Source organism: Puma concolor, chromosome A1 (genome assembly GCF_028749965.1).
Source record: "Puma concolor isolate L17-30 chromosome A1, mPumCon1.1.hap2, whole genome shotgun sequence".
Taxonomy (NCBI): domain Eukaryota; kingdom Metazoa; phylum Chordata; class Mammalia; order Carnivora; family Felidae; genus Puma; species Puma concolor.
In genome coordinates this window covers 104602540-104616896 of record NC_141667.1, presented here as the reverse complement: position 1 = coordinate 104616896, position 14357 = coordinate 104602540, and the positions used below count along the sequence as shown (strand labels likewise).

Genomic DNA, 14357 nt, shown 5'->3' with positions numbered 1-14357 from the left:
AAATTGAAGACTGCCCAAATCAATGTTAAGCATCCACTGCAGAACCATACTGCCTGGTTTCAAATCACTTACCAGATGATGACCTCAAGCTAGTAACTTAAACTCTTTATATGTCCTATCTTTTTTTTTTCTTTTTTAACATTTATTTATTTTTGAGAGACCGAGCAAGACAGAGCACGAGCAGGGGAGGGACAGAGAGAGGGAGACACAGAATCCGAAGCAGGCTCCAAGCTCCGAGCTGTCATCACAGAGCCCGACGTGGGGCTAGAACTCATGGACCACAAGATCATGACCTGAGCTGAGGTCGGAGGCTTAACCGACTGAGCCACCCAGGCGCCCCTATATGTCCTATCTTCAATGCGTATAATAGTAGTTCTCTCCTAATCTCAAGTGTTTTGAGGATTAAATTGGTTAGTACATATCATGAACCAAGAATAGGACCTTGCACAGGCAGTACTGTGAGAAATCAAGATGATAGGCCTGTATTAGTGTCATTTCAATGTGTGAAAATTTGAAATTTTTGTCATGAGATACTTTTAGATGACATTTTATTTCATTTTAATAGTTGAGTAACCCAAAGAGGACTGTTACTTAGTTCACAGATTTTACATTATTGTGTATTAGAAAAGTATATTTTAATTAGAATATTTAGTGTAACTGTACCTAAAATGTTCTCAGTTTTGTTTTTCATATTTTAATTTTATTTCCAATGTTGTTTCTTGGGTGTATATTATTTAGGAGAAAACAGTTTTTGGCCAAGGAAAAAAGGAACATCTTCATTAAAATCAGATGCTGCGCTGTCAAAATCAAAACGAAGAAAAAAAACAGATAGGGTTTTTGAAAACCAGGAGGTCCAAGCTATTGGTGGCAAAGATGTTTCACTCTTTCTCTTCAGAGCTTTGGGGAAAATACTATATTGTAAAAGTAAGAAAATCTTACATTTTATTAAAAATCTGTTAGGTATTCGTCCTACAACAGAAATAAAATACCAGTTTTTGAAAATGTCATGTATTTGGCAGTTAGGGCCAGGTCTGACACTGTTTGGCAAGGCCTAAGACACAGTAGGTAAATGTATTTAGGTACAGTATTTTTGGACTGTGGATGGGATTAAATGTAAAAACTACTGTCTGTAAATCTTTAAAATTATAGTTTGCTGAAGGTAAACTATGTATCAGTTCCTCTAGAATTTTAGTGGCACATGTTGGTAGCCCAACACCAGAACCCTAGACAAGTTGTCAGGTAGCGTCAGGCTTCTTTGGATCTCCTTACATTTCTCTTCACTAGCTGCTCTCTCCACAACCAGAGATGTTCCATCGCCCTTTTCTGTATTTGATGCCTGGTTCCCCTCCGACCCTCCATCTGCATCACCCATCACCCAGCTCCCAAATTGCCTCTCTTTTCAATAAAATCCCAAACTTCTATTTCTTATGTAGAAAATATCACTTCTTAGCTGATCCTGAAGGAAGAGAATTAGGATTGGGGGCTGGGGGGGTGGGATCTGACCTGCTTTTATGTAGATTAAAGTAATTCATACAAAATTTTGAGGGAAACTGTTGCCATAGTTTATAAATTTTTTTTAATGTTTATTTTTGAGAGAGAGATAGAGTACAAGCAGGGGCGGGGCAGAGAGAGGGAGACACAGAATCTGAAGCAGGCTCCAGGCTCTGACCTTTCAGCCCAGAGCCCGTCGCGGGGCTCGAACTCATGAACCATGAGATCATGACCTGAGCCAAAGTCGGACCCTCAACTGACTGAGACACCCAGGTGCCCCTGCCATAGTTTATAATAGTTTTATATGTTATACCACAAAGTAAATAATCATAATGGACTATTGAAAAAAGTCCTTTGTGTACAATGGCTTCAATTTTCTCTCAGATGTTCAAATCTCGTGTAAATTAACTGCTTCAGTGGGTCACAAGTAGTATGTGAACAGACATTCATTTAAGCTTTGTGTTTATCATGCCTGTTATTATCTGAGATTTTTTTCTGGTTGCCAAAAGCCCAGTTGTTTTAAACCACTGTTTTTATCTTTGTATAACACTGAGTGCCTCTTATACCTGTTTTCCATCTTCTTACCTCCTTGCCTCTTTCTCTTCTGTTGTCTTTCTGTATTTCTGCTTCATTCTCTCCTCACTCCAGGCATCCTTCTTGTTTTAGGCTATTACCTCTCACTTTCTTCTTTCCAGGTGGTTGAAAATTTGAGATTTCTAAATGGAAAATTTCATGCACCTGAAGATGAACCTGGCATCGCTTAGGTGGAAATGAAGACACCCTCTGTCCTTGGATCCTCTTACCTCTGAACCTCAGTGGCTATTCCCACTGATACTTTCCCTTCTACACTTTCTTTTCCTTCTTAACATTCATTTGCAGCTTTCTGCATCAGGGAACAGGGTCTGTGTTCTCTTGTGCAGAAAGCAACCTCATCCTACATCGTAAATAAAACAGTAAAGATCTTTATATTGAGAATGAGGATCAAAAGAAAGCAACTCAGAACTGAAAAGGTGAAATGCAGAGTGCTTTGAGAACTGGAATATTTTAATACTAGAAAAGCCATAATCCAGGCGTCAGAATTCTAATTTGAGTTCTTAAGAATAGTGATAGTGAGGCTACCAACTATATACATATAGTAGCAAGGCGCTGTAGTAGTGAGGCAACTTACATAGGTCTCCAGTTGCTTTGTTTTTATTTTTAATATCTTATTTAGTATGTTTGGTATCATGTGCCTAAAGTATTGGAAAAAAATCTTCAAATGAGTGGTTCTATATAACTTTAAGGTGATGTTATTTTTAATAATTCCAGAATTTTTTTTTTATAGGAGCATCTTTAACAGAATTAGATTCCCCTCGGTTGCCTTCACATTTATCAGAGTATGAAAGGGATACCTTACTTGTTCAACCTGAGGTAAAGTCTTTCATAACATATACTACTTTTTCCAGGATATATATTAGTTACATTTATGGAAATGTCCGTTTAACCACAGAATTTTCACCAAAATAATATGTGTATGCTTCTTTTTATAGGAAGTAGTAGAAATGTCACATATGCCAGGAGAATTATTTAATTTATATCTTCACCAAAACTACTTAGATTTCTTCGTGGAAGTAGATGATGTTATGAGAGCCAGTGAATTTCTGAGTTTTGCAGATATCCTCAGCGGTGACTGGAATGTAAGACCATTTGACTTAACCATTTTTGTTTATGAATGTTTCCTCCAAATGGAGAAAGCTTGCTTTTATTCCTCATTATTGGACATCTTATGTAACTTCTTAATAACAATGATAAAATTATTTAATCCAACTCAGTGTTTCTAATGACACCGGTTAATCTGATTTTTTTGGTGATAATATAACACTAATTTTTTCTGAAGTTATTTTCTGATTATAAAACTAATATATTCAGAAATTTTGACAACCATTGAAAAGTAGATAGGGAAGAAGTGTGTTTTTTATACTTTCTTTTACTTTTTTAAACAATTTTTTTCATAACTTTCAAATTATTCACTATAAAATTTATATTTTTTCTTGACATTTTAACACAGCTCTGATCAATGTAATAGCCACTAGCCACATATGGCTATTTACATTAGGTTAAATTTAACTTAATTTAAAATTCAGTTCCTCAGTCACACTGGCCACATTTCCAGCATTCCATAGCTGCATGTGGCTAGTACCACTGTGTTAAACAGCTAGATACAAAATGTTTTTGTTACAGAAAGTTCTTTTGGACAACATTGTTTTAATATGTTAATATTTCTGTTATAAATTTGAAATAGTATTAATAATTAAAATTGGAAAAGATACAGTGAAAAACATGTATGATATGGTTTCTGTATTTAGAGTTTCATTATTCAGCAGTTGTGTTTGCTTAATTTTTCTTATATTTTTTATTTTAAAACTTTCTAACCTATAGACTAATGGAAGAATAGTATGATGAATGCCTATATACCCTTAGCTTTTGTTCACCAATTTTTCACATTTTGCTACATTTGCTTAATCTCTATGTGTTTATACACTTGTTTTGGCCCAATATTTGGAAAGTAATTGCAAACATCATGTCACTTAATACTGATCCATGTGTAAGGACCTTGCCCTATTATAACCATAATGGCATTTATCACACTTAAGAAAACTAACATTGGGGTCCCTGGGTGGCTCAGTTGGTTGAGCATCTGACTTCAGCTCAGGTCATCTTCTTACAGTTCGTGAATTTGAGCCCCGCATCAGGCTCTGTGCTCACAAGCAGTTCAGAGTCTGGAGCCTGCTTCAGATTCTGTATGTCCCTCTCCCTCTCCCCACCTCTGCTCATGCTCTGTCTCCCCCAAATAAATAAATATTTAAAAAAATTAAAAAAAAGAAAACTAACATTAATTCAGTAACATATTGTCATTATTTCGATTTCCCCCGTTGTCTCAAAATGTATTTTAAGTTATTTTCAACACCCATATCCAAGATCCATAGTTCACACATAGTGGTTGATTGTTATGTCTCAGTTGAATTTGATTTAGGTAATTTTGTAGCTTATTATTTTCAGGGTTGTGGTAATGTTGGAAAAAGTGAACACTAAATAAATATGGTTGGTGGTTTTTTTTGGCATCAGCAAGATGAATAGCACTACTTTATAAATCTCTCATTTTCATTATTTTACATTTTCTCTCCTTTTTTTAGATACGCTCCTTACTCAGGCAATATACTACATCCATAGCTACGAGGGGTGTGATGCATTCCAATACAGCACGAGGATTTGCTCATTGCCAAGGAGGAGTATCAGGTTTTCGACCCTTGCACAAGCCTCAGTGGTTTTTCATAAGTAAAAAGGTAAAAAAAAAAAAAAAAAAAAAAAAGAATTGTGTACTTTTAGTAGGTAAACTTTATGGCATGTGAATTATATCCCAATGAAGCTGTTACTTTTTTTTTTAGTTTTGAAAAAGTGTCTTAGTAGTAGTAAAAAATAGTTGTTAATTCCCACAATTTTCTTCAAATTACATTAAGACATAAAAAGGACACTCTTCTTGAATACCCAGTCATTACTTTTAAGGAAAAAAAGCACTCAAATTTTGAAAACTTATACTTTATTTATTAGTTGACTAGTAGTGAATTCAAAGTATCATTATAATTATTTTTTAATTTTAATTGAAAATAGGGGCATCTGGCTGACTCGTTTTGAAGAGCATGAGACTCTTCATCTCAGAATTGTGAGTTCAAGCCCCACATTGAGTCTAGAGATGAAAGGAAGGAAGGAAGGAAGGAAGGAAGGAAGGAAGGAAGGAAGGAAGGAAGGAAGGAAGGAAGGAAGGAAGAAAAAGAGAAACGAAAAGAAAGAAAGGAAAGCAATCCTGGGATTGCTTCTAACCATCTGGACAGATTATTTTACCTAATGTATACTTCATTTCCACAGCTTTAAATGCATTGGATTGAATTAGAAGTTAAAAATAGGTGGTCCCACAAGTTGAATACTACACACAGAGATTTTTTTTTCATGAATTTCCAGTCTTTAAAAATGAGTATAATAATTAAAACTCAGATATGGATTTCTGGCTCAGAATGTCTGGACTCTCCTGAAATAAATGCAAAGTAAGGCAGCACTGGCCTATATTTTTACATGGCAAGAATCTGGCCGAGCCAAATAGCATCTCCCCTTTGAAGATGGGAGTGATGGGTACCTTCCCCAGATGCTTCACTGCACTGATTTATGTACCTGCCTGTCTCCTAGAGCATCTGAATTTGTGACGCGGAACTGCATCATCTCTAAGATATCTTCCAGTTCTTTTTATTTATTTATTTTTTTTTTTTTAATTTTTTTTTTTCAACGTTTTTTTTATTTATTTTTGGGACAGAGAGAGACAGAGCATGAACGGGGGAGGGGCAGAGAGAGAGGGAGACACAGAATCAGAAACAGGCTCCAGGCTCCGAGCCATCAGCTCAGAGCCTGACGCGGGGCTCGAACTCACGGACCGCGAGATCGTGACCTGGCTGAAGTCGGACGCTTAACCGACTGCGCCACCCAGGCGCCCCTTCCAGTTCTTTTTAAAAAAAAATTTTTTTTAATGTTTATTTATTTTTGAGACAGAGGGAGACTGAGTGAGAGTCGGGGAGGGGCAGAGAGAGAGGGAGACACAGAATCTGAAACAGGCTCCAGGCTCTGAGTTGTCAGCACAGAGCCCGATGCGCGGCTCGAACCCACGAACCATGAGATCATGCCCTGAGCCGAAGTCAGATGCTTAACTGACTGAGCCACCCAGGTGCCCCACATATCTTCCAGTTCTTAAATCATATGGCTAAATAGGAGCTTGTAATTCATTACCTAAGACATTTTTTCCAAAGATTTCTTGGGGAATTTCATGACTTGTAATGAATTTGTATCCCTTATTGACTTGCTTTGCTATTTATAGCACTTATATTAATTTTGCCGTATAGTTACATATGAATTGTTTGTAAAACCATAAGCTCTTTGAAGGCAGATTGTACTTGTCTCCTTATCAGCCTAGCATTGTACCATGTTAACTAAAGAATATTAATTCTTTAATTGAGAACAGTATCCTCACATAATTTGTGATGTATGCTCATAAACAGAATTCCTTTGATTTTTAAGGTTTATTTTCCTTCTACCTTAAGTTTTTTAAAAAATTCTTGTTGCTGTTATGTCAAATATGAAATAGTTCTATAGGTAAAATGCTTAATTAGATAAGGCTAGAACAATTATAAAAACCTAATTAGGTAAACTCTTAAAAGTATGTTTCTGGTATGTATAAACACACTTTGTGATACAGTAAACTTCATTTGTCTAGGAATACATCTCCATTTTTTTTAATTTTATTTTTCATTTCATGTTCCCCCCCCACTTCTATACAGTTTCGGGAAAACTGCCTGGCAGCAAAAGCTCTTTTTTCTGACTTCTGCTTACCAGCTTTATGCCTCCAAACTCAGCTGTTGCCATACCTTGCTTTGCTAACCATTCCAATGAGAAATCCAGGTAATAACATGGGTTTTTGTTTAATCCAAGAAGTAATGTTTTGTTTTGTTAATTTGAGAGAGAGAGAGAGAGAGAAAGCGAGCAAGCGCGAGTGGGGCAAAGGGGGAGAAAGAGAGACATATTAAATTTTTTTTTTTTTAATGTTTATTTACTTTTGAGACAATGCGAGAGACAGAATGTAAGCAGGGGAGGGGCAGACAGAGGGAGACACAGAATCCGAAGCAGGCTCCAGCCTCTGAGCTGTCAGCACAGAGCCTGACGTGGGGCTCGAACTCATGAACCGTGAGATCATGACCTGAGCCAAAGTTGGATGCCTAGCCGGCTGAGCCACTCACATGCCCCGAAAGAGAGATAATCTTTTTTTTTAATTTATTTATTTTTGGGACAGAGAGAGACAGAGCATGAACGGGGGAGGGGCAGAGAGAGAGGGAGACACAGAATCGGAAACAGGCTCCAGGCTCCGAGCCATCAGCCCAGAGCCTGACGCGGGGCTCGAACTCACGGACCGCGAGATCGTGACCTGGCTGAAGTCGGACGCTTAACTGACTGCGCCACCCAGGCGCCCCTAAAGAGAGATAATCTTAAGCAGGCTCCATGCTCAGTATGGAGCCCCACATGGGACTTGATCCCATGACCCTGGTATCATAACCTGAGCCGACATCAAGTTGGACACTCAACCAACTGAGCCACCCAGGCGCCCCCAAAAGTAGTGTTTTATAACCTTATCTTTTTTTTTTTTTTTTTTTTTTTAACGTTTATTTATTTTTTTGGGACAGAGAGAGACAGAGCATGAACGGGGGAGGGGCAGAGAGAGAGGGAGACACAGAATCAGAAACAGGCTCCAGGCTCTGAGCCATCAGCCCAGAGCCCGACGCGGGGCTCGAACTCACGGACCGTGAGATCGTGACCTGGCTGAAGTCGGACGCTTAACCGACTGCGCCACCCAGGCGCCCCTAACCTTATCTTTTTAAAGTCAACTCATTGCTACAATCTAGTGAGACTAAATTTTTTTTCCATTATTTTTTGATCCAAAATTAACATGTTTCAGATTTGGAAAGGAAGAAAGAATTCAAATAATAATAGAAGTTAATAAAAAGAAAAACTAATAACCACAGGTAATTTCTTTTGAAAGATTGGTGTAAGTTCTTCCTGACGTTTTTCTGTGCATAGCAAATATTAGGCATATGCTTTTTTGGCATATATCACTTACCATGGATAGCACTCCATATGTTATAAATTAGTATTCAGTCAGCTCCTCAGACTGGGAAGTCCAAAATCAAGATACAGGCAGATGGTGAAGGCCTCCTCCCTAGCTTATAGATGGTCATCTTCTCGTATTCTCACATGGCAAAGAGCAGAGCAAGAGAGAGGTCTCTGTGATGTTCTTTTTGTAAATGTCAGAAATCCAGGATCATTTTATACTTTCTCTGCCCTAGTACTAGAATCAGGAATTCCAAGGAGCCCTGGTTCCTCTTAGTGGAAATGGTATTTAGAATTTAGGATCTGGGAGCACCTGGCTGGCTCAGTAGGTAGAGCGTGTGACTCTTGATCTAGGGGTTTTGAGTTGAATCCCATGCTGGGCGTAGAGCCTACTTAAAAAAATTTAGAATCTGGCACTAGGTATGATTATTGGTATTGGAGTATCATTGTGTCTATTCTTTTTCAATGGAACAAAGCTAGGAGATTGTGTGTGTATTTGTGTGTGTGTGTGTGTGTGTGTGTGTGTGTGTGTGTGTGTGTGTGTAAGTTCTTCCTGACGTTTTTCTGTGCATGTATGTGTGTACCATGAGTTCACGCCAGTACATTCATTTTCAGCCTAACACTACAGAGTTTATTTTAACTTTTCCCAATTCAGTAACTCATACTGGTTTAGACAGCTTACATTGAAATTATCTGGAAAATCATTTATCCACTAGTTAAAAATTCAGATTATAGGATCACAATTCATTTTTCCATATGAAAAAGCTGTTTTTTAAAAAATCCTGATTCTGTTCTGGAGTGTATCTTTAAAAAGGTAAATATTGGGGCGCCTGGGTGGCTCAGTCAGTTGAATGTCCAACTTTGGCTCAGGTCATGATCTTGCGGTTCATGAGTTCAAGCCCCATGTCAGGCTCTGTGCTGACAGCTGAGCCTGGAGCCTGCTTCAGAATCTCTCCCTCTCTCTCTGCCCCTCCCCTGCTCGCGTGCGCATGCTCTCTCAAAAATAAATAAACATTAATAAATAAATAAATATTTATGAGCCCTCATAGTGTTGCATTTACAAACATTGAAGTGTGTATAAAATTCATTCAGAAATAAGACGTTCTGGGGGTTCTTGGCTGCTCAGGTGGTAGAGTATGCAACTCTTGATTTTGGGGTCATGAGTTCAAGCCCCAAGATGGACATGGAGCCTACGTTAAAAGAAATTTTTTTTGGATTTTTGTTTTTATCATCTTTTTCCCCATTTACTGTGTCATTTTAGAAGTTATTTCTTTATATTTTTTCTGCTCCTATCTCTGTCTTTTATTCTGCTCCTCCATTAGTGTTTGTTGGTGTGCTTAAAGATATCCCACTTTCTTCTGCCAACCTTGGTCATTTGTTTTCACTCCATTTTCTCTGATTGTGCAATCTTTATCAGTCTCTGTTCAAGTTGATTGTTTTGCCAGTTCAAATCTATTGAACCCCTGTAGTGAGTCACTGTTCTGGGTGAGCGCTCAAGTGGGGGTAGTCTCTGATCATCTTGGCCGAGCCCCTCCTAGTGTGGTCCCTCCTGGCCCTATGAATGAGCTTGGGTGAGGACCAGTGGCAGTTAGAGGAGGAGGCAGTATTCTCGGCCTGCTGTGCTACTAGGATAGAGCTTCCATGCCAAGGGTTGGAGAAAGGGAGTCCCGAATTCTAGGCTGGCCACAGGAGGGAGGAAGTCCTATGAGTTCTTAGCTGTACCTGACCTGGAGTGAAGTCTCTCTAAAGCTGAGGAAGTGAAGGGGTGGGTCCTGGTTCAAATGCCACACTCTTGCTGTTAGATATTCCTGAAAAAAATGTTTCTTCACAGCATAAAATTTATCATCTTAAACCATTTTTAAGTATATAGTTTACTAGTGTTAAGCTTATTCACCTTGTACAACCAATCTCTAGAACTTTGTCATTTTGCAGAATTGAAACTACACACATTAAATGCTAACTACCTCCTACTCCCTGTCCACCACCTACCTTTTCTCTCTGAATTTTATTTTTAATTTTTTAATGTTTATTTATTTTTGAGAGAGAGAGAGACAGAGCATGAGCAGGGGAGAGGCAGAGAGAAAGGGACACACAGAATCTGAAGTAGGCTCCAGGCTCTGAGCTGTTGGCACAGAGCCCGATGCAGGGCTTGATTTCATGAACCATGAGATCATGACCTGAGCCAAAGTCAGATGCTTAACGCACTGAGCCACCCAGGCGCCCCTGTGTCTGAATTTGACTACTCTAGGTACCTCACATAAGTGGACTCATGCAGTATTTGTCCTTTTGTTACTGACTTGTTTTACCTAGCATGTCATCAAAGTTTTTATTATAGCATGTATCAGCATTTCCTTTTTAAGGCTGAAGAATATCACATTGTATATACCACATTCTGTTTATCCATTCATCTGTTGATGGACACTTAAGTTGCTTCCACCTTTTAGCTATTGTGAACAATGCTGCTGTTAACATGGGTATACAAATTACTCTTTAAGACTCTGCTGTCAGTTCTTTTGGGTGTATACCCAGAAGCGGAATTGCTAGATCATGTAGTAATTCTGTTTTTAATTTTAAGGAGCTGCCTTCCCATTTTCCACAGCATTTATACCATTTTACATTTCCACCAACAATGCCCAAGAGTTTCAGTTTCCATACATCTTTACCAAACCTTTTTTTTTTTAATTTTTTTATAACAGACATCCTAAAAGATATGAAATGGATCCCATGGTTTTGATTTGAATTTTCCAAAAGATTCGTGATTTTGAGCTTTCTCTTTCCTTCCTTCCTTCCTTCCTTCCTTCCTTCCTTCCTTCCTTCCTTCCTTCCTCCCTCCCTCCCTCCCTCCCTCCCTTCCTTTCACGCAAGGGGGAGGGGTAGAGGGAGAGGAAGAGAATCTTAAGCAGGCTCCAAGCCTGGCATGGAGCCCAATGCAGGGTTCTATCTCATAATCCTGAGATCATAACCTGAATGGAAATCAAAAGTTAGACATTCAATCAACTGAGCCACCCAGGTGCCCTAAGTATCCATTGCTTGTTGGCCATTTACATATCTCCTTCAGAGAAATGTCTGTTTAAAGCTTTTTTAAAATCTCTGTTTCAGCTCAAATTTCTTTTATCCAAGATATTGGAAAGCTTCCTCTGAAGCGACACTTTGGAAGGTAAGCTGTTTTAATTTTCAAAGAACTGTTACTGAAATGTCCACTGAATGTTATCTACTTATTCAGTATACAACCAATAAAAATTTATCTGTAATCTTCCAGTTAACAAATCTTACGTATTTGGAAACCTCTTTTAACCTTTCCTCCCAAGATGTTCTTAGTTTATTTTTTTTCCTAATATTTTTTAAAAATATTTATTTTTGAGAGAGAGAGTTGGGGCGGGGAGAGACAGAGGATCCGAAGTGGGTTCTACACTGACAGCAGCAAGCCTGATGCAGAGCTTGAATTCACAAACGAGATCATGACCTGAGCCGAAGTTGGGCAACTGACCGAGCCACTCCAGTGCTCATTAGCCGATGTTTAAAGCCTGCAGGAACTAGGAACTACCACAAAAGTACTGTCTTTTTTAAACTTCCTTATTTTAAAAGATTCAGACAAATAAAACCTAGATGTAGAGAGGTAAATCTGTATCTGTGCTATTCATTTTATTGCAAATGACTGCTGGGCTGATATCAGTGATTAACACAACACCTATATTTCATTTCTTCTTAGCTTATCTGTAAGATCAAATTATGTATTCAGGCATTTAATTATTTATTAATGTTTTATTTTACTTTTTATCTTACTTTAGAAAGAGAGAGCACAGATGGGGAAGAGGGCAGAGAGAGAGAATCCTAAGCAGGCCCCACTCTCAACTTCAGAGCCTGATGCAGGGCTCAGTCCCACGACCCTGGGATCATGACCTGAGCCAAAATCAAGAGTCAGATGCCCAACCAACTGAGCCATCCAGGCACCTCTGTACTTAGGCATTTTTTTAAAGGTTTAAAAGGGCTTTTTAACTGCTCTTTTTGGTTCAACTACTTGATCTATCTTGGGAGACAGGATTTGTCAGTGCTACTTACTACAGTGACTAGTACTTTATCTTTCATTCATTATGACCATATTTAACCTTATCATTGATTCATGTTGACAATATTAAATATGAATATTTAGCTTGACATTTAATATTAATATTTAATAGTTTTCTAGTTTCCTGTAATCCAACCTACACCTTATTTTTGTACATTTAGCTAATTTCCAACTTTATCACAGCTTTTCTTGTAGCTTAAATCATTGCTGTTCCTAGGTCATGTAGTAATTCTGTTTTTGATCTTTTAAGGAGCTTCCTTACCATTTTCCACAGTAGTTACACCATTTTACATTTCCACTAGCAATGCTCAGGAGTTTCAGTTTCCACATATCTTTGCCAAGTCTTTTTTTTTTTTTTTTTCTATTTTTTTATAACAGACATCCTAAAGGATGTGAAATGGCATCAAATGTTATTTACATAGGATGTATTCCTAGAAATGAAGTTGCTGGATCAATGGTCATACACTTTTTTGAAGCCTTTGCTCTATATTGCCAGATTGCTCCTAAGAATATTTTGCTAATTTTATGTCCCCTTACAGTGTATAAGCATATTCTTTTCTCCTAACTCTTGACACTTCTGGGTTTTTATTACTTACTTGGGGCACCTGGCTGGCTCAGTTGGAAGAGCATGCAACTCTTAATCATGAGATTGTGTGTTTGAGCCCCATGTTAGATGTAAAGATTATTTAAATAAATAAAAGATAGGTAGGTAGGTAGGTAGGTAGGTAGATAGATAGATAGATAGATAGATAGATAGATAGATAGATAGATAGTCAGTCTTGGCCTATCTTAAAGATTATAGTACTAGTTCATTATTTTAATTGCATTTTTTAAAATTATTGATTAGGTTGAACAATTTGTTTACTTACCATTTGTACTTTTTTTATGTAAGTCGTCCGTGTTTTATACCCATTTTTCTATTCTGTATTTTCTTTTTAATTTGTAAGAACTCTTTACAAGTTTTTGTATTATAAGTTGTAATGATTTATTCACATTTTGTCATTTACCTTTGTATTTTTGTTTATATCATTAAATAATATAAAGGGCCTGGCTAAACAGTGAGCACAGTGAAAGTAGATGAAAAACTAGAGATGGCTTCATAATCATCACACACATGGTGTAATTTAAAGGCATCCCCTTATTTGGTTATTATTGATGCCTGCATTATGAATCTGGCAGGTTGAAAATGGAAGCCCTGACGGACAGGGAGCATGGAATGATAGACCCTGACAGTGGAGATGAAGCCCCGCTTCCTGGAAGGCAGCCTGCAGAGGAAGCTCTGGGTGAACCCACTCAAACCACTGAAACTGAAACATGCTGTCTTCCTTTGAGTCAGAATAGTGGGAGTGAACTGCCTGCCAGCCAGCCTCAGTCCTTTTCAGCGCAGGGAGACCTGGAAGATGAAGAGATGATCATAGAAGACTATGAGAGCGATGGGACATAGAAACCAGCCTGCCAATCATATTGCTACTTGGCAGATTCATTTTCCTTTTATTCAGTGGTACCTGAACAGAGATAATATACTTTTCAAGTGAATGACAGTTCAGTTCTTCACCCTCGTAGTATTTCAGCACAAGAAACTGACTCCTCTGTCATTTTGAAGTAAACAGAAGATCAAGCTTCAAATAATACCTTAATTTTGTTTTCTCTAGTATTTATTGAGTCTTGTGAGTGGTGCTGGGAGTAGGTCAGTGTGTATGAAGTGTGTTTGAACATTATGCCAAATATCAAACAATGTGAAGGAATGATTCTGAATATTAAAACTTGATGGGGCTGTAAATACAAATTATAAAAGTTTAGTATGCAATGATGAGTGTAAATAAACTTTGTGCCTTATCCACAGTTTCTCTATGGTCTCTAACTTCTCAAATACCATTTTTATATGCTGTACACTGGACTATTTTAGATACTTTATGGAAAGTAATTTATATCAAAATTAAAATGTTGAATTTCTTTTCGTTTCCTCTTTTAGTATTTCCTAACATGTATTGTCGGCAAGGTATCATTGGGCATAATACATGAATCTCCTTTATCCATTGTTAACACTTTTCAGAAAAGTAAGAGAACCTTGCAAAGAGAACTCTGGAGGTCGGTGAATCTCACCTTCACTACCTTTCCAAGC

General features: G+C 37.9%; 1 protein-coding gene across 5 annotated transcripts in view; it reads left to right on the top strand.

Annotated features, from left to right (window-relative positions):
- Positions 1-14188, top strand: part of RAD17 (RAD17 checkpoint clamp loader component) — a 40059-nt gene extending 25871 nt beyond the window's left edge. For 4 of the 5 annotated variants that reach the window (XM_086699492.1, XM_086699502.1, XM_086699510.1 and 1 more), the window contains 7 exons: positions 742-924; positions 2816-2901; positions 3021-3167; positions 4665-4814; positions 6849-6969; positions 11269-11326; positions 13415-14188. In XM_086699492.1, coding sequence (XP_086555618.1) covers positions 742-924; positions 2816-2901; positions 3021-3167; positions 4665-4814; positions 6849-6969; positions 11269-11326; positions 13415-13679 — 1010 coding nt within the window. In that variant the 3' untranslated portion in view covers positions 13680-14188. The remainder of the gene's footprint in view (positions 1-741; positions 925-2815; positions 2902-3020; positions 3168-4664; positions 4815-6848; positions 6970-11268; positions 11327-13414) is intronic. The other variant, XM_086699528.1, reaches the window with a different exon arrangement.
- Positions 14189-14357: the final 169 nt, after the last annotated feature.